Source organism: Gnatocerus cornutus, chromosome 2, assembly GCF_029298725.1.
Source record: "Gnatocerus cornutus isolate USDA-ARS CGAHR chromosome 2, icGnaCorn1.1, whole genome shotgun sequence".
In the NCBI taxonomy this organism is placed as follows: Eukaryota; Metazoa; Arthropoda; class Insecta; order Coleoptera; family Tenebrionidae; genus Gnatocerus; species Gnatocerus cornutus.
In genome coordinates this window covers 15,548,548-15,574,958 of record NC_142234.1, presented here as the reverse complement: position 1 = coordinate 15,574,958, position 26,411 = coordinate 15,548,548, and the positions used below count along the sequence as shown (strand labels likewise).

The window sequence follows — 26,411 nt, the reverse complement described above, 5'->3', positions numbered from 1 at the left end:
CAATTCGTTTTAATTACATACAAAATAGAAATAAACCGCTGAAAAGTAGAACGTATCAATAAAGAGGAAGAATAATGACATCGCGAAAACGATAAGACACATCATTATTTGTTCTCTTTGTTTATTATTTTTATTTGCGCTGTCCTGAATGAAGCGAAGCATGAGAAATGTTTTTGCGGGTGCGCATTAAAAATCATCACATTTATAAATAACCTTTTGTTTGATTGAAGTTTGAAAAATAAATGGAATAACAGTTCCGTTATAATAATAGCGTCGGTGATAAATTATTCAAAAATTACCCGAATCTCAATAATTAAATTTCTCTTGGCATCTTTGTGTTAAATAGAATAATCAGGGGGATTGTTCGTTAGCCGAAATGAGGCGTTACCAAAAGGGGTACACAAATCAAGTAAGTATAATAAATAAATCAACCAACTCCAAACAATCTAATCCGCTACAAATCCAACTTGCCGTTGAAATATATTAGCGCAGCCAAGTTGTGCAGCTTATTTTAAATTCCGAGGAACGAAGTTCGCATAGAATTTCTCTCTCAGACTTCTCGCGGGAAAAAAGAAGCAACTAGAGAACTTTGGGGGACTTAAAATGTACGCTATAGTTTGATAAAACATCGGTCCATTGTAATTATAAGAACCGATCTATCACCGGCGGCTCGAGGAGGAGGCACATTGTCCAGGGAATCAGACTTTGAGCCGAGATTTCCTAAGTTATGAGCCCATAAACTTGGGCCGAGTGAAAACAGGGAGACGAATTTCCAACCCTTAAATATTGATGAGTTCCAACTTTACTCGAGCACCCCGCCACACTTCACGTGCCTACCTTCGTTTTATTGCTTCGGGACTTCTATTAAGAACCTATCAATTATTAATTTGTTTTATTATGACAAATTAAATATTGATGAACGCAACTGGTTGCTTTTACATCGATTTATATTCAAACCAAAAGTTATCTTTTTATCTACGCTCACAAGTGGGAATTTATTTTAAACATGAAAATGGCTTCAAAAGACACTTCAGCATGCATACTGCATAAATTTTGATTTCGGTTTGAAAAATGCAACTTGGAGTGTATCCAACCAAATTAAACATCATTCGACTAAATGTCAATTGTCCATCTAACACAAAGTCAATTAAAGAATGTTTACTAATGAACTATATTGTACAAAAGCCCCAGGACAGACACAAAAGTATTTCCCACTTCAAAAGTTGTCTACATTATAAAACATGCACCTCATTTATCTTCTTTTTTATTTTAGACTAAAGTTAAAACATAAGTAGTTATGAAAGTTTTGCGCTAAATAATCTGACTTCCTGTGTTAGTTTATGGAATTTTTTGTTTCTTTTATTTGTTATTACAATGTAACTAGACGTACGTACCTACATTTTTCAGCCTCAATTATTTATGTGTACTATTTTGCACATTTTAGGATTAACTTTTGATGGAAATTTAAAGCCCACCCTTGATGCAGTTGTTAAAATATTCATATGGTTGCTGATGATGTTAGTAACAAGTTTTGAGCGAACTTGTCAATTATCTCGCTCCATTATTTTCTGAATTTTATTATGGTTCTTTATTAAACCAATACTCTATTAGACTAATAAGTGCATCTCCAACCATCTACCTACAATATGATAATTTGACTGTATCTGAGCCACTTTGTATTCATCGCTACCACATTTTACCTATAATATTGTAACATTAAACAGTTTTATTATCTATAAAATGTAAGTCTACCTACATATTTTATTTCAAAAAAGTCTGCTTTGCACTAAACACAACAATAAATACTTTGTCATATGCATACGTTGAATATTTATTTGCTATTCATAGTACTGAATTGTAGTGCCTACCAACATATGGATTTAAATGTGAATTTATTATTTTAATGAACTCTGGAGCAGGAAGTGGTGCAATTTATTCAAATCCTAATCAAATTGAAATCTGCTATATACGAACGGTTTACACGGTAAATCTTAAAAACGGCTAGAATAATTAGTATTTAATATTTTTCCCACAATCAAGCGTTTTCTTCAGTTATTTACAATTACTGTAGTACCGATTGAATTCCAACTTTCCCTAGCTTTCACGGAAATTAATGGCAGAGGAGGCGTTATCGATGATAATCTAAATGGTGTGGACCACAAGCTGCTTAATTTCAGAGGAAATGAAAGATCAAAAATAGCTTTAATAAAATAATAACAAAGAGAACCTTTGCAACGGTAAAATTCGTAGATTTTTACCGAATCTGTAACAAATTGAAACCTGGAATTTAATCGTTAAATAGTAATTACAAACCATCGCAAGAGCAAGAAAAGATCCATTAGAGACTATTGTTTCTCAGGTTTTTTATTCGCAACAGACTCTCAATTGATTTGGCATTATAAATTACAAGTTTGCGATGCGGTGAACACGCTAAAGAATATATTAATACCATTTCCTTTCTTGGTTTTAAAATGATAATTGTGAATTGTCTCTCAGTCCGTATCTACTAGTCAAAATTACAGTATTGTCAACATTGTATTGATTAAAAAAGTCGGCACTAGAACGTGAAATAGTTGGTAGCCTTGTTGTCAACAGCTCTGTAATGTCATCCTTGTATGCCAATCAATGTCAACCTCAAACTGTCAAAGAAACACTTTGAAATGACACGCAGAGCTACCAACCGATTTCAAATGTCAGCGCTTCCTTCGACGCTTCTACCTACTTATACCGCTAAAAAAATACAAAGATGTGTACGGATGGAACAAATAAAATAATAAAATTATTGTTATCCAAATGTATGAGAGGAAAATTTGATTCTCTGTCTTTCAAATAAGACTTATTTTTGGGACGTCTCCATTTCTTTTCTTGATTAAATTGCATTATACGATAAACTTTCTTAACTTTATTTGCGTACCTGTTTCACCCCATATCAATTTCTGCAGACTGACATGAGTTATCTTCTGTGTGAATGCAAAATGTTCACCGTAGAGTGTTTCAAATAATACCGAGTCTAGCCAACTTTAGCGAAATTGTTTTCATTTTGCGTTATGTAATATACCGAATGTTTGTCGATGGTGAAAGCAGTAAAGTTGTCAACCAAAAATTACAACATAGCTTCACACATTCACTTTGCCGATACAGGTAGGTTGGCAGCACTTCAATAAGGTAAAATCAGTTTACCAAAATGGAAACCGGCGTAGGTGCGTTGTCTTTACTTTCTGAATTATGTGCTAAAGCGACTAAATACAGACCCACGCAGTATTCGGTTTATTAGTTGGTTCGCTGTGAAAAATGAATCCGAGTGTATTGTACAAATTGACACTCAAGTGTTGACCGTTGATAATAAGTTACACCTTCTGGTCCAAAGGAAGGCAATTTACCAGGCAACTTTTCGCTAAGTGCATTTGAGTTTCTTAGATGAAATTAAGTGAAAATTGCGCATAAGTCGAAAAACTTTTGTAAAAGAAAATAGATTATATGTGTTGTACGGAGGGTTTTGAAACGAACGAGGGAACATGCTTTTTGTAGCAGGACTGAAGTGGCGTTTCGACTTATTGTGCTCTTTAACAAACTTTCTTTGACACAGGAAACAAGTTGAGAAGGGACTTTCCCATCTTTCGCGGTTACGTTGGAAAAACCTGCACGAAAAAAATACACAAACTATTAAAAGTCACCACAGCAACAAAATGAGAAAATTAAAGCCTCTATGAAAGAATAAGTGCTTTGTTCCTGGGCCTTAATTTGATACCTTTAAACGCTGTTTTATGTGGGCCAAGCCATTTCATTTTGTAACAAAATATTTGCAGCGTTCCGCTGAAACTGTGACGAGGGTTTAACAAAAGTCGTTTGTTAATGTTAAATGTTGGTCAGACTTTATTTCATTTGTGCGACGATGGCGCTACGTTTTTAATATTACCAAATATATTTGTCGAAAATCAGCAGTTGCAGAGGTTTACGTGCCATGAAAAGGGTCTAAAACATTTATGAAAGCGGCGAATTTTGAACAAGGATCTTCTTTATGTCATAAAGCATTTGATGTAGGAAAGTAAGCTAATTTATAGGTTCTCAGAATTTAACCTAAACTCTGACACTTCAGCATTGTTGGGGAAACAAAAGCTTTAATTTAGCCTTTTGGTTAACAGAAGGAACAAAATCATTTTTAATAACTACTTTAGAAGTGGCGCTAATTAGTCACTTCCTTCAAACTTCTTTACTTTACTACAACTCTATTTGAGCAGGAACTGCATTTTTGCTCTGCCTTCGCAAACACAAGCTGTTTGTGCTTCTAATAAGTATGTCCACAGTTCTTGCTAAATAAAATTTTGTTAGCCCTGACCCTTCCCATCAACGAACGCGAATAAAAACTCAAATTTATTTCAAGCAGTTCTTGAGATAATGGGAAATGCTAACAAAATGACCCTATCGGCTCATTCAAATGATAAATGGATAAAATCATAAATCTTGTTATTCATTTCCATTTGAAATTTAAATGCCTCGTTTTGTGAATGTCGGCCGCAATTTTCTAAGGGACAATCTTTTTACCATATACCTGTTACAAATAAGATAAACAAAGTGATTTTAAATGCGAGGAACAAACAAGCTCGTTCTGAGAAAAATTGTTTGTGATTCTTTAAAAGAAGCTTTTTCATTAGTCTCGTTTATTGGACAAACCTTGTATTTTAGATAAGACGGAAAAAAATGCAGAATTGCTTAATTACAAGTAAAGGTAAACCGGTGGCTTTCTGCAGAAATTCGCGTACGAGCTAAAATACTAATTCCATCACTGCAACCGAAAAAACTTCTATCTTTGACTGCAAAGCAACCAACATTTGCTCGAGTTGCAAGCAGAGGTTTTCATAAAATTTACTGCACTAGCGTATAAGACTACAAGAAGAAAAGCACAAGTTTTCCCAGGTACACTGGAGGTAAGTGATTGCATATTCTGCACTGTAAATGCTTTATACCGCCGTTGCTTATTTTATATGTAGATTTTACAACTTTTTATGGATATTGCGGGCGTAAATTGTCACTTGTGGTTATTACTTTGTTTTATGCAGAAACTCACACAAAACAGCACCTGCACCTAGAATTTGCGAGAACGCATGGAAACTGTAAAGTAGATATTCTAACTGCACGTCTTAAATAAATTATAAGGATTGTATAGCGCCGGTTGCTTAATTTGAAGCAGTTTTGCAGCGGCTTTGAAATTATACAGAATGTGGCGAGTGCAATATTTTCAAAGAGGAAACTTGTGAAATTGCAACGAGATGTGGATTAAAAGAAAAAAACCTCTCACATGTACTACAATTTTGAAGGTTTATTTATAATTAAGATCGTATTCTTTTAGCAATAAATGTTTTCCTAAATGGCCGTGTAAAGCAGAGTTTGTTCACAACAGCAAATTCCTTATCGTTTGTGTTGCATAGTACAATAAATAGATGTGGACGGGGAGTATTTAAGTTCAAAGAAGGCAGGAACCATAAATTCCATAACAAAATACCGTAGTTGATGGCATTCCGAAAGTTTCCGGCAGCATTTGATCTTACTTTTCTTGCAATTCAATTGGATCGTCTTTAAAACCTGCTTGGATTTATCAGAGGCAGGGCATCATCAGTTCTGTAACAGAAGCGTCTAAATTTTTCTAGCTCCTTTCGAATTTGGGCGAACGAATCTTTTTTATTACGCTATACCAATAAAACGTAATTTATAATAATAAGAAACACCGTTAGAAGATGCTAATTGAACCCCGGGAGGAACACTTATTTCCCGGAAGTTCTACGCTCGCACAAGCAAATATGAACTGCCGCTGACAGGTTTGATTACTCCGAATTAAAATGTAATCCTGAATTTTTACATCTTTATAAAGACCTCATTAAGTCGTTTTTAATTTGTGGGAGTTTAGCTATTATAATAGTTGACAAAAACTAGACATTGTTGTCGAAGAAGTATCTCATTTGCTGAGATTTATTCCGCATGGGCATTGAACTCAGGTAGTACACTTCCTGCTCAGACGTTTCAAATACTAAAAACGTTCATACATAATAATCAGCAGCGAGTGGCGGTAGCATTATCAATATTGACGTAATGGACAGGGCAAAAAATATGTAAATATTCTACGAAATCTATAAATTGTGAATGTTGACCACATTCGAAGCTGCCGTAAAGCATAAAAAGGAAATAAAAACTGCAAATCGAAGAAAATTGCAACCTTCCCAAAGGTTTATATCACATTTTTCGACTCTCGTCTCCCAAAAGGGTCGATCGGATTAAGCTTACATACTGTGAGCATTATGTGTGGTCTAGTTCAAAATTTAAAATTCAACCTTCCACTTAACAGAAAGTCGGATTTACAAAGAGTACGATTTTCAGAACTAGCACGATATATAAAATGTTTAAATTTAAACGAGGAAACATGGAAAATTCTGCTCGGATTAACTATAAATTTAAAGCATAACTTTATGCAACTGTCAGTTAGATTTAATTGCAATTGCTCTCTCTTTAAATTGGCAAAGTACGTTGCATAAAACAAGAATTTATTCCGGATGTATTGTGCAGTCATTGACATCAAACCTGCATTTAACTGCCCTTACAAGACTGAAGACAGCAAGACTGTTTTATTACGGGTCAAGTGATTCTATTAGGTTGGATTTATTGTACGTTTAACGCCCACTAAGTTTTGCGAGAAAAACACCGCGTAACTTGGAGTAATTAATGCGTTAATGCACATGTGCATAATGAGCCGGATTTCGAAAAAGACGACTTTTCCTTATTAAGTATATTTCTTCAACTCGCTGATTAAATTTTAATGCTTTTCGCCTTCAGCACAAACAACCAGGCAAATCCTGAAAAATAGTCTTGATTGCCTTAATAAATTTCGTCTCGTGGAGATCAAACTATAAAATTTCGATCGTAAAGGAACTCAAAGGTATTGTTAATTCTGTCGTTTCTTAATTTAAACTTGAAGCTGAGTGAACTTGTTATCAAACACCAAAAGCTTTTAACATTGTTTTCATGTAGTTACCAAAGTGCTAATTTAAAAAGTTGTAACATAGTAATCCAGTTGACGCTGTCTCCTTTATTCGTTTACGTTTATTTTACACTGCATGAACTAATGATGTTCCCTAAATTAGACAGTTTTAACAATTAAAGAATGACACGGCGTCGCGAGAAAATATGAAGTGGAGAACTTTAATCTCTTACATGTTTATCTGGAGGAAATTTAAACTTAGTCCTGAACGTTATCTTTTGTCGCTGATTTCATGTAATAAGGAAAAACGTGGATAATACGATAATTACATCCTGCTATCTTAATTTATTAAACTAGATTAGGCACATTCATTTAATTAAGCTCTTTAAACGCCGCTGCATTCCTCGATAACCTCAAAATAATTAGACCTATTATTAAGACAATAGATAACGTGCAATATTTCAAGCATAATTCGCAAACTAATGAGCGGTAATTTAAATCTGCGAAAAACTATTGTTGTAGTAAAATCACGTAATTGAACTGAACTAAGGATAGGGCAAGCCATGGGGTTACAAATGTAATTATACTAACTTATTGTGTCACGCATCACTGATTGTTATTAATTCTGTGATGGCATATTGTCGTTGCAGTTATAATTACTATAAGACAACTGAAATTAAAACGAACAGTGTGATTATCGTCCTATCACAAGTCAGATTACCTCTTGTATTGAAGGAAATAAATTGCTGGAGATTTCTATAAATTTGCTGTAAAACCTGAAGGAATCGTGGAGACTGACAAAAAAATGTAAGTGGGCGACTTAATTTGACTTTACCTACAGTTATTTCCTTTTTGTTTATCTTTGAAAAAAAAATCTAATTTCTTTGTTTATAATTTTAATCAAAAATCACTTGACGTTGAAATAACATGCACGCCCATCGTCTTTACAGAACGGCCTGGGATGCTTTCAAGCCGTGTATGTAATAAAACATCGGCACCCAGAACAATATGCTTGCATAATTCATGATTTTCTCTGGTTAGTGGCAGTGAAGACATGATAGATTAAGATAGGGGACTATTGTGCTTCGATGCTGTAATTCGAGGAGCAGTTTTAACGCTGGGCACAAATAGCATATCGACAGAATAGTAATATTGGCGCTCGGATATTCCAGACATCAATTAAGGTGAGACAAAGAGACGTGAGATTACGCAATGTCGGCGCTGAGGGTCCTGCGGGGTGCGCAATAGGTATAGATGGTGTAGGATGCTATTTCCTAAGATATCTAAGATCCGGTTCCGGCGTAGTTTGACATAATGCGGCTGTGGTAGGTATTGTGCTCGATGGGGTTCCCGTCAATGCTGCTATTAGCTGTAGATAAACTGAGACCCGGTTTATTTCATATTGATTACGTAATGGAAGCTTCAATGCAATGTACTGTCTGTCGGTTCGCGGAATTTACACGCTCTCGCACTTACGGGGACCATAGGGATTACTAGGTCTTGATCTACATTTAGATTGTGATCCAATCCATAATAGCAGATTATTTATCAGCAGAACACTTTGATGAATAACAATGAGGCGACGTTTAAAAGAGCACACTGTCCGCTTAGATTTTACATGAAGTTTTACTTTATTTTTAGGAATGCATGTTTCTCGATAATGACTACTTTATGATTCTACGAAGCTTTCGAGATACAATAAAGACCACATCAAATGAATCACATGTGGAAAACGACATTTCCTTTAAATCCGATACAGAATCTGCATAAAGCCGTATGAGATATTATGAGTAGTCACGAATAAATTATGCGTGCATTAAGATAAGTGATCATAAAACGGTAACAGCCGACTAATTAGCTGTTCTCCATCTCTTTTTTAATGTGTTGTCTGCACAATTCTCAGTCAAGATCACATGTAATCGAACAAAAACCGTCTGTTGGAATTTGAGGTCTGTTTGCTTTCTCATGTGATTATTTCTCATAATCTATAGAAACCGAAATGCATTCAGAATAAACCAATTCTTAACAATCTAACTAAATCTAGTTAAAGTATAGACCAAACAATCAATAGCTTTCGGTTGATACGAAGAGAATGTATAACAGATCCAGAATAAAATGAAGGAAATGAGGTTCCCAGTTTCGCAATTGAGTTTCTGATTGTCTTTTGATGTTCTTAAATTTTTTGAGGCTTTCAAATGCTCAACTTTAAAATAGATTCTTAGAAAGATCTATGGCCAATGGGAAGGTTTCTAATAGGTTTAATCTATATAGGATTGGAAAAAACTAAAAAATCGAAAGTCGGCAGGATCTTGCGCAAGGCTAAGAAAATTTGAGAACTCAAAGGGATCTGAAATATTAAAGACATCTGAATGATCTCAAGGATTTGCAGGACCATAAGAACCTGAATTTAAAAAACTTGAAACACCGCGGAGTTCGAAGAATCTAAGAATTGAAAAAGGCGTAGGTACTATACTTAAAGGATTAAAGTGTCTGCAAGATTTGAAACATGAAAAAGGAACCAAAAAATTTTTTAAATACATAGTTAGAAAAATTTGGAATTTTTTAACAATCTGAAGGACTCTGGAGACTGAAATAATTCCAGAATCTGTTGAATTTCAGTTCTACTTCTATTTTTTAATCATTTGTGAAACCTTCTGCACTGCGACCGTTGTTTGAATCTCTTTAGGTTCAGAGCCATAATAATCAGAAGAAAATTAGTTACTTTCGAGAAGATTCTTTTAAAACAACCAGCGCTGAAAATCGTTGCAAATGGACATTTACGACGCCGTAGAGCAAAACTTTTACCACACTAAAACTGAATTCCCTATCAAGTGACACATTCACCGTCATAAAATGACCTGTAGGTGTAGGAAAATAAATCATAGATTAGACGTGTACCCACATAAAGCTGCGATGTGGCTAGCAAAATTAACGTCAATTTATTGTGTTATATGTCTTAGTATCTTGATTTGTAAACTCAGGACCGACATATTTTACACTGTTAAATATGAAACAGTAATGAAAATGTACCTCCATAATTTCATATGATTCGCTTATTACGCACATCACAAACAATGAGATTAGACTTTATTACTAATTTTGATTAAACATTATATGTGTAACATCCGGGGGGAGCTTTACGTGAAGCATGACAAGAATGTTGTTTCTTTAAATTCAGTTTTCTGAAGTGTATACTTACTTAACTGATCTAGAGTGGTTAATTAGGTACCAGAGGCAGGAAATTAACTAGACATTCTCACAGTTAATTACTAAATTAAAAATTGTTACTATCTTACATTTGTTTTTTCTTTAAACACTGTTTACATTTCATAATATTCAAAAGTTAAACACGCGCTGCTTTAATAAATTAATCGTAGTTTTAGTTTGACAAGCCTGGAGCTTCCGCAAGTTTTAAGCTTGGGAAAGGTCTTTCTTATAAAAACCTACTTATTTCAGCTGAATGATATACCGTCGGGAGATAATTCTTTAGATGCATTCTTTCATGAATGCGTTCAAACTTCCGAAGTTAAATAACGGAGCATCTGACTACTAACTTCAAATGTCAACATCAGCTGATTGCAAATGATAATATTGGATCACAATGCTAATGGAGGTAGAATCTTTATGTTAATTTAAGTAGGGTACTACGAACATATTGAATTTTTATACAAACAATATTAGCATTGTTGATATGATACTCACGACATTTTTTTAAGACAAGCGCGGCTACTAAAAAATTTCAAATTTCAAAGTGAATCGTTTAGTGAAAGTCTGTGTAACATATTTAGGTAGAAACATGTTTTTCCAGGACATCTATGTTACGTCGATAAAATAAGAAATACGTACAACACGTAAATCTTTTATCAAATTTCTGTGTTTATTTTTAACAGGTGATTACTGGGTTGGGCCTTCTTTATTCTCTCAGTCGGTGTAGATTTTTTATTCGGTCATGAATTAAAGATTACCCATCAAGGGCTTTAAAAATTCTTTTCACTTCTTTCATTAGGGGAGGTGCGCGAGGGATAATGACAAAGGATCCTTTTCCATTCTTCTTTTCTTGTTTGTAGTCGTTCATTCGCATTTCTAACAGGTCTACTACATTAGAAAAAATATTTGTTTAGATGATATGTTAACAATACATGATCACTCTACTCGTGTAGCTAAATAAATGAATAGGCTTGTTAATAAATAAAAATATGGTGTCACCTGCCTCAGGTGAGTTCGCAAGGTTTTATATTTACATTTAAATATTTTCGCCTTGCTTCAGGTCACGTTCGTTTATTTATGGCCGTAAATTTTAATGCAAACAGTTTTTCTCAAATGGGAGCCTGTTTGGACTGTTTTTTTCATTAATAACAGTGTAAAATATGTATTGTATTCGGAATTACATCGTTAATGATGCAGAGAGTATCATATTATTATCCGGAAACCACATTAATAATTATTACGTTAACACAATATGTTCAACAGGCCATGATTATTAATAAGAATAATCGTAAACAGATATGGAGATAATGAGCGCGCATCCGCGTCAGGTGGTGACCGCAACTTCCCTTTTCAACCCCATAAACCTCATCCTATGCCGGATATAACGGCATTCAACGATTGGACAACCATCTCATCCCCCTTGAAACTTCCAGAAAGTACAGAAGCTATATGCTTTCATTTCTAGAGTTTTGAAAAGATTTATAGTCATTATTAAGAATATTGGAATCCATATTCCCGAGACTGCATACTAAACAGTTTTCCATTATAAGAAAATATTTTTGTGTCGTGTGTTTCGTCCAAGTGATTTACTGCGTGAAGTTTTCAATCGTGACACAAATTTTTATAGGTCGTCCGACAAGTTATTTCCCAGTGTCCCAGGCGCTATTACGGAGAAATTGAAAGAAATCTGATTGTAACCAGCTCTAGAATTAAACACTAATTGAAAATGCATTTCATACGTTATGAATCAAGACGAAATTATTTCGTAAAATAGTAAACACAAACGGGAACAAAGTAACAAATAGCGGTGTTCGAACAGAACAGAAGGTGCAGTACATGCATTATGAAGACTTGTTTCCACCTTACACCAACTGACTTTGCACCTGTTTCGCCTCGTACCAACTGTCTTCCTGGGTTCTTAGCATGCACGGTGTTGCCAGGTGTATTTCAACTTATACTGAATTAATGTGAAATTGAGAAATTCTTGTTGGATTTATTGTAATTACTAGGAAGCCAATTTCGAGTCTAATGGCGACTAATTTCTGAGACTTTTTGTCAATAGGGACTGCTCTGTAAATGGCTGCTCTTAGACAGCTAGTGATTTACGTAATCGCTCGTAACAAGAAAATATATAGTAGGTACCAAACCAACTACGCGGAGTACGATTGAGATGGTTCTAAAGTGTTTAAATTCTTACAGTTTGCTTCTACATGTTGCATCGTACTATCTTCAATTTAAATGGCAGTTTAGCCTTCTCAATTTAATTTCCCGTAAATTGATGAATAAATTGACAGCTGTAAAATGGTTACAAGTGTAATGGCAAAAATTAAAACTATTAATAGACGGAAGCAATTTCCATAATTGAAGACATAAAATTTTAATAGTATAATCATGAAATAACATTTTCTTATGTTTTTAAATGAATCTATTAATTTAACGGTTAGGTGCGAAAATTGTTCGAAATGGTTCTGGTTTTATTTGATGGACACTTTTTTTGATTTACATGTATATTTACGGTGTCCTTTATCATTGCCGCCTTGTTAAGTACTTGCTAAAGTCATGAATAAAGAACAGATTTTATGAAAAATGCATATATGGGTGTATTTTTAGTTTGTGGGTCAATTACGTTGATTGAACAAGTTTAAGATTAATATTCGCATTTTTCATGCTGCATATTTATAATTAAACTGGATGTACATATGTAGATATGTAAGTACAATTTAAAAGAGATCGATCCAAGACAAAGCTTTCTGATTCCTTTCGTTGAATTCTTGCTGCGAAACTCGAAACTGGAATTTTTACATCGAAACTATGAAATTTTCCAATTTTGGAAAGACTGAAAGACTCAAAACAGAAAAGACTCAGATTATGGTTTTTGTCTGATTTATTGTAAAACTAAAGCAAATGAACAAGATAACAACTGATTGTTTTGCGTTTCACATAAATCTATCATCTCTGGGATGAAAACCAGGATTTTGCATGTTTCTCCAGCTAATTTATACCTAGTGCCTTAAGAACGAAGAGAGATTGCCTACTTAGTAATGATGATTTTATTACCTTATACAACACGCAGTCGAATGGACAAACTATAATGTAATTTTGAACTGCAGTTTGAAAAGGAACTCTCGTTGAAACTTTCAGGATGGCAATAAATCTCAACTTTGTTGCAACATAACACCATTAGAGATTTATCGAGGTTCAACACTTTTTAACCCAGAATTTGCTAGTTAAAAAATAATAAAAGTAGCAGCCACCGAACAAGGCCATCGATCCAAGATTCGAAAATTTTGATTTGATTGTAACAAAGAGAGAATTCCAAATCAGGAGGAAAAAAAACAAATAAAAACGCATTGTGTTTCCACAATACCTGTTTACGCGGAAGGCAAAATAAACCATTTGGATGTAAGCACAATGGAAGCACAGTGAGCTTATTCAATTTTAATTTTCAATCTTGTGTTGAAGGGCACTTTGATTGGGCGAGGTTTTTATGTGAAGGAATCGCATAAACGCTTCATTCGTCGTCCAAAGATGGCGCGCCACTACGACTTCATAACTAATGGATGAAGCTTGCCACCCTTTAATTCCAACTTACTTTAGTGTCATTTCTGAACCAGCTAATCCCGCAAGAAAACTCCAGTTAAAAGAGTGCTCGGGGCTTCATCTTAAATACTCACTCTGGGGAATGGAAGACAGCGAGTTTATTTACTTATGTACGCGCATACAATGAGGACGTTTTCGAGCGATATTAAAATTGAAAAGGCATTTCTCTTATACGGTTATAGAATTGACTTCGCATGTGCCACGACTGCATGTTCCGTAATGAACATCAGGTGCGCCCTTTTGTCCTTTTTTTAGATTCGTAGTAAAAAGGCAGCATTAAATCTCGGTAATGAAGAGGTCGGACCGGTCGTTACTTTAAAACAAATCAACATAAATAAAGCGAAGCCGCGTTAGTCAGACCAAACAACAGATTTTACCTTTCGCAAAAACCAGGAGAATATTAGAACGCTTAATCTTTCAGCAGCACTAGATCAAGAAGAGGTTGTAAAAGGAGGCAGAGGTAGTCCCGTTCTACCGTAATTGATAGCAGCACGTGAGTATCTTTCAGGGTAATGTTCCTAAACGCGGGGTGACAAGATAAACCAACGGCTAACAATAGCTATAAAGTGCGCCTCCGGATTAACGCATAAGTTCAGGAACATTGCACGACCGAAAGAGAAACCGTTCCCTCGAGAGATGGCTAGCAATTTTTCAAGATCACTTTTTACCTAGTTACTTCACGTGAATAACAACCGCTCTTTAAACCTCTTGAATTATTGCTCTTTTAAATGTTCCACCTAGCTTGACAGCGGAACTGTGATTTTGTTTCACCTGATTTCAGTAAGAAATATAACCAACCCCTTACTCGTCCTTTATTTGTAAGAGCTTCTTCATTTGATTTTAATTATCCGGCCTTTGATAATTTGTTGGAATTTAATTGCATTTCACCTGGACTAAAATCAAAAGATTGAAACGAAAATTCCGGTTCAAATATTTAAATCTTGATGACTAAAGTGGAAGTTCGTAGACCACTTTTCACATATAAAGAGGACGCCGAACTTTATTGTTATATTTATCTATTTTCCACATGTCAAGCTCTCTTTGTGTTTATCAAATATTTTTATAGCGGAGACCGTTAATGTACCTCTTTGTTCTCTTTTTACAAAAATGTTTCCTTCCGTTATATTTAACACAATGTGGGGAAACGCAAAGAAATTAATAGGTGATAACATGAGAATGTAGGGTTGCTGGAAATTAAATTAAGTATCTGATAAAACAGCAGGCTTCTGTGGAAGATAATATAAATGCTAAAACATAAAAGCTGGATACTGCTGGCATAAAATCCAGAAATATTTCAGATTATTACAAAATAACAATTTTTGTTCGTAATTATATTAGAAAGTACAATAACGGACGTTAAATTAACTCGAACGTTAATTAACTTGATTCCACCCGAACTAAATTGTCTTTCAAAGTAAAAAAAAATCTAATTTGCTTAAAGTTAATGTAATTTTTTATAAACTTTCATTTACCACACAGAATTAATTAATACACAACAAGGTTAGTCTCAAAAACTACCTTTATAAAAATTTATAATTTAATGAAATAACCTGTTGTTCGAAATTAGAGCTAAATTTTTAACCAAATTCTATTTCAGTGCTTTTAGTTTAATCCACTTTTGACACGAAAATAAGGACGCTACGAAATGAATTTTCAAGTTCATTTGTCGAAAATTTGTATAAAAAAAATGTGCAGATTTTACATCACTCTGGCCATTTTAAGTTTCACGTAAAGTGTCATTGAGCAATGCAAAAATAAGAAGTTATAACTATACATTTAAGTCACATTAAAAAGAACTAAGTAATTAAACAGGAGTGGCAAAACATTAATGCTGTTTTAAATGTAATTGACATAATTACAAAGCTTCTTAAGTAACAGTGTTGCAATATTATTTACGAAGTACTTATGAAGTTAATAGCAAAGTAACTCTGAAAATGTAGTTGATATTTGTCTTTGCAATGATTTTTTGCCAATAAATCCGTTTTATTAAAGGCATAAGTGACATTAGAATATGCTAAAGCCTATAAACATTGTCGCGACCCCATAAATTTTGTTCTTTTATAAATTTCAATCCAATTAGACCTTTGAGCTTTTATGTAGGTTAAACGCAATTAGTTGTAAAAATTTTGCTGAAACATTAATTAAAGGAAAATATTTGTTTCTGTTAAGATGATATAGTTATGAACTTCTATTGACATTTTCTACTGACCTACAACTTTTTCATGGCGTCTAATTTAACGGTGCTGTAATTATTTCATTAAAAGTCGATATTTATTTCTGGAATTATACTTTAATTACATGAAGGAGTCTCGGAATCAATAAAGTAAGCATTTGGAGGGTAATTGGAACCATTTACAGAAATAATCTCGTTCTCTGACCTTTCGTGACCATACTAATTTATTAAATTGTCAATGAATCAGAAGAGCTTTTGGTTGCGCTTTTATTACTTTTATTACCGCTGTGGGTCAGTTAACGGTCTTTAAATCGTAAAATAACACTAATTTATTCTCACCCTGTATCATTTGTTGTGGAATTTGGCAAGTTTTCCCTGACGTAGTATTTCGCTTTGGTCAGAATTGAAGTTAAATTAGACTAAATAAGTTTCGTGGCGAGTGTACCGTACATCAATACTTTTAATTAATTATAGAGAGTGAAGCCTCTTTAAATAAAGGTTTAATTTGTCCGTCCCTTGGCAGCAAGTGACGTCGGGCCTCAATCATTTGTAATTTTGTTCGTTAACGATGACACAGAATTCCCCGTTAGTTTCAGTTACTCATTAATAAACTTAACGAACACTTCTTTCGCTTTAATTAAATTGTTAATTTTGCTGAGTATTTTTGTTTTTATTTTCGTGTCAATTGCTTCCAATGTTAATTAAGTTGAATTGATGATTAATCGCCAACGTTGTAATTATCTTCAATTAATATTTAAACACCACCAACAACACAAAACAGCAACTCTTTTCGACCTTTCCTACTTCCGATGCTCCATCATACGCCGCTCCAGAAAACGGGATAATTTCGTTCCTTTCATCAGAAGTTGTTTGTCAAGATTTTTCAAAGCAACAATATATTTCAATATGAATTAAAAGCAACTTTAACCGTTCGAGTGGAAACACTGTAAACAGGATATTGATGTCTTCCTTTTTCTTTCAATTCGTCACCTCCAAGTATTACTTATCGTTAGTTGGACCTATCGATGAGCTCGTAGCGAACGAGCTCAATCTGACGCTTCATTTCCAGGGACTGCAGTGGGAGGATCCTGTGGCTATTTGGTTGCATCAGTTAGCCAAATTTGTTTGGACATTTTCATCGCTTCTATAAACATTTCTGTATCCTGCAAATACAAATGCAACAAAAGGATTAAATTGAGACGGGTACGAAACGTCAACATACAACTTTCAAAGAGACTGTAAACACGTCTCAACGCTATCATAAAATCTAGATCAGTGTATTTGTGAGGTGTCCCGGGAATTCCTATAAAATCCACTCTTACGACCGGAAAACTTATTGCAGATACAGGTTTTATAATATTTTCCTAACTAGGTGATAATTTGACACGGAATTACTTCAATTATTTTTAATCAACTCGGATAACCAGTAAAAAATGGAAAATTGAATAAGGGACACTGTTGCGATGTGTACAAAAGCAACAGGCAAGTAATTGTTGCTAATACAAGAGCACATAAACCAGCACTAAAGCGCAGATGTCTGCTCTAAAACTTAACAGTTTTTGGTTGACGTTCTAAAATTTTTTTAACTCTTTACAGCTGTAACAAACGGATACACAAATCTTGCTTATAACTACTCGTTATTAGTGTAAATGAGGCCAATTCTCTTACTTAGAAAGCTATTATTCCTGCTTTCGTATCTAAAGTAGCCGCGATTCATAAATATGGACTTCCTAAAATCAATTTGTATCAACTAATGAGCAACTGTTTTAGGTTCTTCAGTGGACCTGTTATAAATTCCATCTCTGTCTCCAATTTTGTATAAATAAAGCTTTATGAAATTTACCCTGCGTGTGTTGGTGCACGCAGTCCGATCGATTAAATTTTAATCTCAGCTACAGTACTCTCAAGTGTTTTATAATTTTTCATCGTTGTATGTCATGAGCATAAAGTATGACGTTACGATGGTGTAAATTTAGCTAAAACATATAAATCTGAAATTGGCCAGCTAGGACAAATATACGAGCATTTCATATAAAAACACATAAAATCCGTTTATGTTGTCATTAACGTCCACGAGGACTTAGATAAACCACCGAAGTACTAAAAAATACAGCTGCGTTAATTCAAAGCCACTTTCCTAACTTACTAAACACCTAAACGCTAGATAAAAGCTTTCAGCTCCATCACAGCAGGACTTCTCAACGCGTAGGTAGCTTTATTTTTAATTTGTGCGCAGGAAACTTACATTGCCTTCTTTATTTTGGAAGACCATAAAATTTTGATGACGACTTAATTTATGATTTTATGTTTGTAGTACGACATAAAACAAATTGAACTTTCCAAAATGGACGAATTTGTTTTTATTTATTGCGAAATGTTGAGATTCAGAGCAATTTCCGCCGCAGGATTCTTCCTGCGGACGTTAACAGTGCACAAGTAGTAGACGTTGAAAATTGTAATTTAGTGTGACATGTCTAGTATTGTATAACAATCAAACGGTACATTCGAAATCGTGATTCCTGCATTAATACTACTACAAGCACAGGATCCGCCTGTTTACTGCTGTTCCGTAGGCAGTTGAAGACGAAGGTGCTCCTCCTTTTAGCGTAATGAATGTTGGGCGTGAAGAACGACGATAACGTTCAAAATAAACATATTAAACTTAAACGACATCAAGATTTAAAAGAATTAACAAATGGGATATTCTGTTTTGCATAATCAGATTGGTTTTCTGCTTAACTGGAAACTTACCAATCGATACATATTGTTTTAAAGTGTTTGGAATATTGTAATGTGTCGATAATGCCGTACGTAGGATTTATAAACAAAACGAGGAGAAATAAACTTTTAATTTTATGACTTTAGTTACAGAAGTGTGTAATGGTTTTGATGAATCAGCTTTGAATAGACTTTAGTATAAAATAAATAGTTCGTAACGTACAGTTAATAATTTGAACTGTTTATTCACTATCCCATTTAGTTTTGGTATTGCGCTGCTTTATGAGTTTTGAACGGTGTTTATATTTTTTCAACAAAATCTGATTTTTTATAATCACGCTGTGAAATTGTGTAGGTTTAAATAGCTGTCGTAACGGTTTAAAGTTGAATCTTTTACAGTGGACACAACTTTATTTTTCCATCGTGAAGCTAATGATGTTCTGTGTATAGTTTTCCTTATTTTTTTCTTTTTTAGTTGTTTCCGTGATTTTGATTACACAGTAAATACCAATAACTAATTGTTGTTTACACACGTAGTCTATTCCGGTCCTCCCAAAAATGTAAATAAAATACATACCCACGTTTTAAAATACCAGTAAACACACATACTTAAATTTTGTAAATATGTCGTCGGTCCTACTTTTTTTTATTTATTTGATTTTATGTCCTCTGCGACAAAGTAGAATAATGTTCTTTTCAGCAGTAGCGGTGTTGATTTTCGTAGGTGTTAACCTTCTCTAATTTATAATTAGTGACTAATAATGGCGTTATTTACATTGCATCTTCACACTGTCATCCAAGTCCGAAAATATATTTTCCTACGACCCCATATGAAAGTGGCATTTTCCACACGGTTAAGTGACTCCGAAAGTGGATGTTTTCGTACATCCATTTCCGAAAGTAAAAGTCACTAGTGTGATATGAATATATTCGCACAGACCTGTCAAAATTGACAGTTATTTTCAAATACAAATGTAACTCCTGAATTTTTGTCTCAAATATCTAGACGATTCACTGTAAAACAGCAAACATAATGATAAAAATGAATTGGTTAGGTTGTTTCACTTTTTTATGAGGTTGTAGAAAAATGATATTTAGAATAGATAAGAAATGAACTATTGTCGAAACTTATCGGTTTCTTCCTGATGATGAAAGGTCGTAGGAAAAATAGTGTACATAACTCGTCGGAAAGTGTCTTCCTTGCACTCGTGTAATATCTGCACTCAGCTGGCGCCTCGTGCATCTACTTTTACACTCGTGCGGAATTGGTCACTTTCCGTACTTGTTTTGTAAATATCTATTGAGTTTGCAATAATTGCTACTGCTTTATTACAAAAGGCTTTAATTGAAAAACGACAAGGAGTGAAGGGTGAAAGAAACCTTCTTTGTAAGATATTTTTTTTAATTATTTTTTAATTTAGTAGTCCGGGAAAACCTAAATGTATGACTTCTAATATAGAAAAAAGAACCTGAAAGTCTGAAAATAGAAAAAAAGGGTCGGATTTCGTATGTATCTAAATCTAGGTTCACTTTCCTGCTGAGAATCTGGCGATCTAAAAGTATAAGGACATCAAAGGCTGTGGACCTCTAAAACCGAGAACCTGAAAAATCGTAAAAAATAGTAATATTTGATAATAATTTGTAATCCCAAAAGTGCAAACATCAGAGAATTTAAGAAATCCAGGGCACATATTCTAAATAGCTTGCACATTGTTAATTTTTTAATAAAAGCTGCAGTGTTCATATAAACTCGAGAATCACACCCCTGTTCATATAAAGCGCATATCTTTTTGTAGTCTTGTCTGAACAAATTTCAGTATAAGCTAAAATGTCTAGCCGAGAACAAAAAGGAACAAAAATTTCATACTACATTGTCGAACTGCAGAAGAGAACGTTTGGCAAAGCAAAGAAAATCCAGTGATAAATGTCTTGTTTATTCTCCGAACGGCCTTATCTATTTCTTATTCCCGTTGCAACTCTTGATAGCTATCTTGGACTGTTTACAGAGCTGACTCCGAGTTATACGGCAGAAAAAAAACCGTCATCCGAAGTAAGTTCAAAGTGACTTGTAAATTTGACAATTTTATCTCAAACTTCGAGTGTTATTAGCCGTCTCAATGGGATGCTGAATCCGCTAAATGATGCTTTTCTTTTTGTAACCTTTGCGTGCTCTGTTTACAAATCTGACATTATAACGTACCTGCTTGTAGCACTATATACTTAAGGGGGTATTGTTGTAATTTCCCTAAATCTACAATGAAACAAAATGACACGCATACAGTCAACGTTGTTACGAAGGTAAACTGTGCGGTGTTGTGACCCATGTAATTGACCATTATAAATACACCAACACGAAACACAAGCGCGGAACTGAATAAAGTATCCAACGATCCAAGTTGCGGACAATGTAATAAAAACTTTCTTTGTTTTTGAGGGTAGGACGAGAGTGGAGCAGCAGCCGCACTTAAGGCTTACAGTCGCATATATCTTCATTTTCAGACATGGTTTGCCTAGCCTTAATGACCGAGACTTTGGAACTAACGAATATAAAAGTACGCTATCATTCAACGGTGAAATATACAGTCGTCTGGGGATTCTCACATAAAAAACAGATTAGCTAGAATTTTTATATCCCTTTTCCTTAGACGCTGTCCTAATTACGACTTTCATTCGCTTTTATTTATTTACTAACTGCTTCCGTGGACGTACACCACTGATCATTATATATGACCTTTTACCACCAACAACGCCTCACAACGAGATTTTCACACGTTCAAAATATTCATGATTTCCTTCTTCCTTTACATGTTTCTACAACATTATTTTATATTATAATGCTAGGAGCACCTGTTCTTTCTTTTTTGACTAGTTTTTCGAAGGAAAATAGCGTCAACCAAAAAACGGAAAATCTGTGTAATTTTTAATATTACCGAGTCTCTAACATCTTCTTCTTCATATTACTTATAGCAAAAACTGTTTTAATTTCACCTTTATTTTTACCTCGCTTCTTCACTGTAGTATATTCTAAATTTATTATAATAACAGGATATTAATATGTGAGAGTATTTTAATAAAAACATAACGTGCGTGTCTGCGCATCAAATTACAATAATTATTACGCTCAATTTTTCTTACAGCGTGTAACGTTCATACAAATTAATAATGCATCATGTAAATAGCAACATTGGTGTAAGCATACTTTGCATAAATTGAAAAGTGCATGGCTACATTTTCTCACGATTGTAAAAAGCGAACGTCATTCAGTTGTTCTGATATTTAATTTTTTTGCTAAATTTCATTTCATGGAAAATCAACAGAAGCAGCGTTTAAGACGTAATAAAATAAACCATTTATTTTAAACAAACTCTTCTTATTTTATTGATAAACACAAGATACTTAATTCCTTCAACATGCATTCAGGCAAAATTCCGAAAACGGAATTTGTATCAATATTAGTTCTAGCTTCTTTGATATGATTAACTTGTAATTAAATTATGTTGTATTTACGGCTGGAATTAATTAAATCAAAACAAACAGCTTGAACAAAGAACAGTAATATGTTTACTGAAAATAAATTCAAGGAACGTTAACTGAATGTTACCTCGGTGAATTAGCCGGATGTTAAAATGTCTGAAATTGCATGATGGTTAGATCAGCAACCGAATGAGGAACCTCTGCTAATTGAAACCCCATTCGATAAATGAAATTTTATTATACAAAGATTGTTGGCGAGCCTTCAATATTCAAGATTTCAGCGAAAATATTTTTGCGATGCGGCGTATGTGCTTATAAAAATTCCAATTATCCTATTTGGTGGGATTATAAAAATTGTAGTAATTTTTAGACCATAAAACCGGCTTTGTTACGCCGAAAAGGGGACAGAAAAGTGTAATTTGGCTGGCTCGTTTTCAGCGCGGCAGCGACAAAAATAACCAACCCACATAAATAAAAATATAATTACAAAGATACAATCATAAAACTGTTTCGATCAGCTATGGACGCAGTATATCAGGATAAATGGGTTCTGCGAACTCTTCATTTTTCAAGGGAATTTGTATTCCATAGTCGGATGGATATCTCGAGGACTTTTTTGTTTTGAAGGGGTTTCCATCAACTTCGGACTTTACTCTTTCTTGAACGCACTCTTAAACATCTCACGCGTTCTTTAGTTGGTTAAGTTCAGTGTTCAAAGGACTTTGTTTTCCATTCCAAACGGACAGGATGGAAATTGAATTGACCCTTCAATCGTCTCAAACGTAATTTATTCTGCTTTAATGTTTTCTTCTTAACTAAGGACGTAGAAAATGTCAAGTGTCCCTGCACATTGTCAATGAAGCGGCTAATTTGCCTCTTTTAATTGTGCCGGAGATTTTCATTGCGATTTTTCTAAATTACGAAACCTCGACACTGCGATTTGCCGGAAACGTACACAAAAGGGGAAAATTTGATAAAAGCAAAGTCTTTTAAGATGGTAATATTTTTTCTTTAATAGCATCCAAAGTGTTCCTTATCTCGCCGTCTTAGATATTTTTAAGGTAATTAAAAATGCAAGAACCACCCGAAAACGCGAATCAAGGTAGATAAAAAACGCAGAAAACAACCTACTCCCGAGCAACGTCTTGTAGAAAATATAAAGATGTTTCAAGCTTAAAGGACACTTAATTATCTCTTTCATCAGCTTGCGAGACACGTAAATGTAAGCTAAAATGAAAGGAGCTTAGATCGGAAGGTATATTTTTTAAGATTTCTGAATAAAAGCGACGTGTTTGCGACTCGTCTTTAAAGGACTAATGGAAAAATATCTAAACCGAGCTAAGCAGACAGAATTACCAGCTCAAAGTTATTCAAAATTAAACATAAAACATTAAAGTCAAAGCACAAATATGTATTAACTCTGTATTAAGAACATCTGCGAGGCGCTTCGTGACGCCATATTTGCAATATGGTATCTTTCAGACCGTCGACTGCTTTAACAATGTAAATCGTGTTCTTTTTATTCTAACAATGTCGTTAACTTTCGAAGTAAACCAATTTCTAAGGAAAAATATGAACGTTGCATAATTAACTTTGTTGTTCTGTTCCAATTAAAGCCGTTGCATATTTTTACAATTAAATCAGTCCAAGGATTTTCTCATGCAGCAACTACGACAACTAATTAATTCGTTTTCTGACATTTTTTGCTTATCTGCCGATAAAACGTAGCAGGATGTAGTGCAGGAACTAGCCGAAAATAAGAAGCGAATTCCATTCGGTTTTAAAGTGAAGAATTTAAATTAAATGATGTCACCTAAACACATTTTTAACGACCAAAAAATTAATGTGATTAATTAGGAAAAAAAATGAAGTGAAACACCAGTTAATTTTCTAACTTCCAGTTAAATTTGCTTAGCTGCGCCGAACTTTATAACTGCTTTATGGGGCAGATATAATGATGTAAATAAATTATAACGTTAGGACTAGTGTCAGTGTAGAAATTTTGCTCCAGTTAATGTTTTTATTTATTTAACATGGCTTTTACAGGCTATAAACCAGGTAGTAAAATAATCGGTGGATGTGTAGCGACTTGTAAGTTTCTTATTATAGTAATAGTAACGGATAGAAGATGGTTTACAGGAAGAAGAAGTGAAATGCGACATTAATAAGAGATTGAAAAAGTGTCGGAAAGAAAAAGTAAATTAGTAATAGATTCGCTCTTATTTTATAGCCACTCTTTGCTTTGAATCATCTGCAGTGAAATGGAATAATAATGGAAGTGTTCCCTGGGTAAAAAGCTTTATAAAGCAACGCAGACAATTCTCATAGAATACGTAATGTTAATAACACTAATCTCATGTATCTCGCCTAAAATCTTGTTCTCAAGGAAAGTTCAAGCGGTAATGCCAGCTTTATCTCATGAACTTAGTTAGCTAATTATTGTACCTTTTTAATATGCGGTACGAATGCCCTTACTAAAATACAATAACAAACGGATCATTTTGTAGAGAACTAAGGGCTCAACTCATTATAAATTCATTAATTTGTGGTCTCGTGTATTATATTGTTTGTTTACGTTTCAGGATGTTGATGGAAACCTGCTAGAAGAAAAACTTAGGAAGCTGTGTAAAGGAGTAAAGATGAACTTAGGAGATTTTCGTACCGGTGAGTTTCTTTTTTATGTGATAAATATAATGTGTTTGAAAGAATTTTGATATATGTGTCGTGTGTCACAAAGGAAAAATAATATTCAGGAAATTGAATAGATATCGGCAGGCAATCAGAGAAATGGAGACGTTCTAGAATACAAAAGAAAAAATTCAAAAACCACGGAAAGAAATCCCTTCGGGTTCATAAATAACTTTGTCTTTCTGTTGTTATTTAATTTAAAACTTACGTGACGCCGTGAGGTTATTTTTGGTTAATAATCTGGTAAGTGAAGTTGAGAAACCCACCAAAACCCTAATTGGAACCACTTCAAAATACTCGTAGCAATTAAGAATTTCATAGAAACAGTAAACTATTCATCTTAAATGAACTCATAATATGTGGGAAAATTTTGATGTGTAATTTCATTGTAATAGAGAGCGTGGATAAACGGACAAAGATAACTTCAAACGAAGCGGTCTTTTCAGTAATCTTTAAAATGGTGCCACGAAAGTGGTTTGATTCTAAACTGTGGTCCAGATTTTAACAGGCTACCGGGACCCAGTCATGTGAATAATTTTTGAATTATTTTATAGGCATGACTATAAACTGAATTACAAACTGTAGCCGTTAAATTATTGATTGAATTATTATTGATTGAATGAAAATCGTATAAATAAAGGATTTTTTTTAATGCTGTAAAATGTTAATCATTCAGATACAACCATAGTTAACAATATAAATTTCTATATATTTTCATAAAATCAAATTGTAATTATTGTTGGCTGACATATGAATATCGATTAAAAATACACAATATAATTTTTGTCCCGATTTAACATCAATTTTTTCAAATACATACATTTACCGCACATTTGCACTCCATGAAATTAAAAAACTACATATATATGAAAATCTGTTTAGTAATTTATTAGGGTTTACAAAAAATCTTTCTCCGAAACTTTTCCATCTCCATAACAAACTTTTTGTTGTTGAACTTGTGCCAACAACTCTCCTTTTGTAGTAAAACACCACAGCATTTTGGAAATAGTTTTATCAAATTCATCTGCCTTCAAGCAAGCTTTTGCTCTTTTGACCCCAATTTGCCTAAAAAAAACATATGAAATGGTAGTGCCGCGAAATAATTAATTTTTGTCGTGCAAGTCGCCGGAAACAAGCTTTCGACTCCACACACGCATCTAACGGCAAGGAAGCACATGTGAGTTCGCTTGCTTTTCAAAGCTCCATTAATTTCTCTATCCCGCTTTCCGTCTTTCGCATACAGAATTTTTCATTTAGCAGCGCCAAAGCTACGTAATATAAAGCAAACAGAAATGTTATATGGGAGAGCGTACAAGACATTTACGAAAATGCCGCAATTTCATAAGTTTAAGAGAATTTAATAAAAAACCTATATCCTGTACCCACCTGTCGAAGGGTTCCGTATTATCCTTCCTCTATTAATTTCTTGTACTTTTCATTCAGAGCTCAGAATTTTCTTTTCCGCTCATAAAATTGCCGGGCTTTTTTCACATGGATTACTTGTAATAGCAGACACTTTCCGGTAGCATTAAATTTCTTTTTTACAGTGTTGTAAACACTAACATTTATCTTAGAAACCTGACT

General features: G+C 34.0%; 1 protein-coding gene across 3 annotated transcripts in view; it reads left to right on the top strand.

Moving 5' to 3' along the window:
- The window catches only part of sns (nephrin adhesion molecule sticks and stones), a 128,226-nt gene that overhangs the window by 50,567 nt on the left and 51,248 nt on the right, over positions 1-26,411 (top strand). For all 3 annotated transcript variants that reach the window (XM_088050917.1, XM_088050914.1, XM_088050915.1), the window contains exon 2: positions 24,722-24,803. In XM_088050917.1, coding sequence (XP_087907043.1) covers positions 24,779-24,803 — 25 coding nt within the window. In that variant the 5' untranslated portion in view covers positions 24,722-24,778. The remainder of the gene's footprint in view (positions 1-24,721; positions 24,804-26,411) is intronic.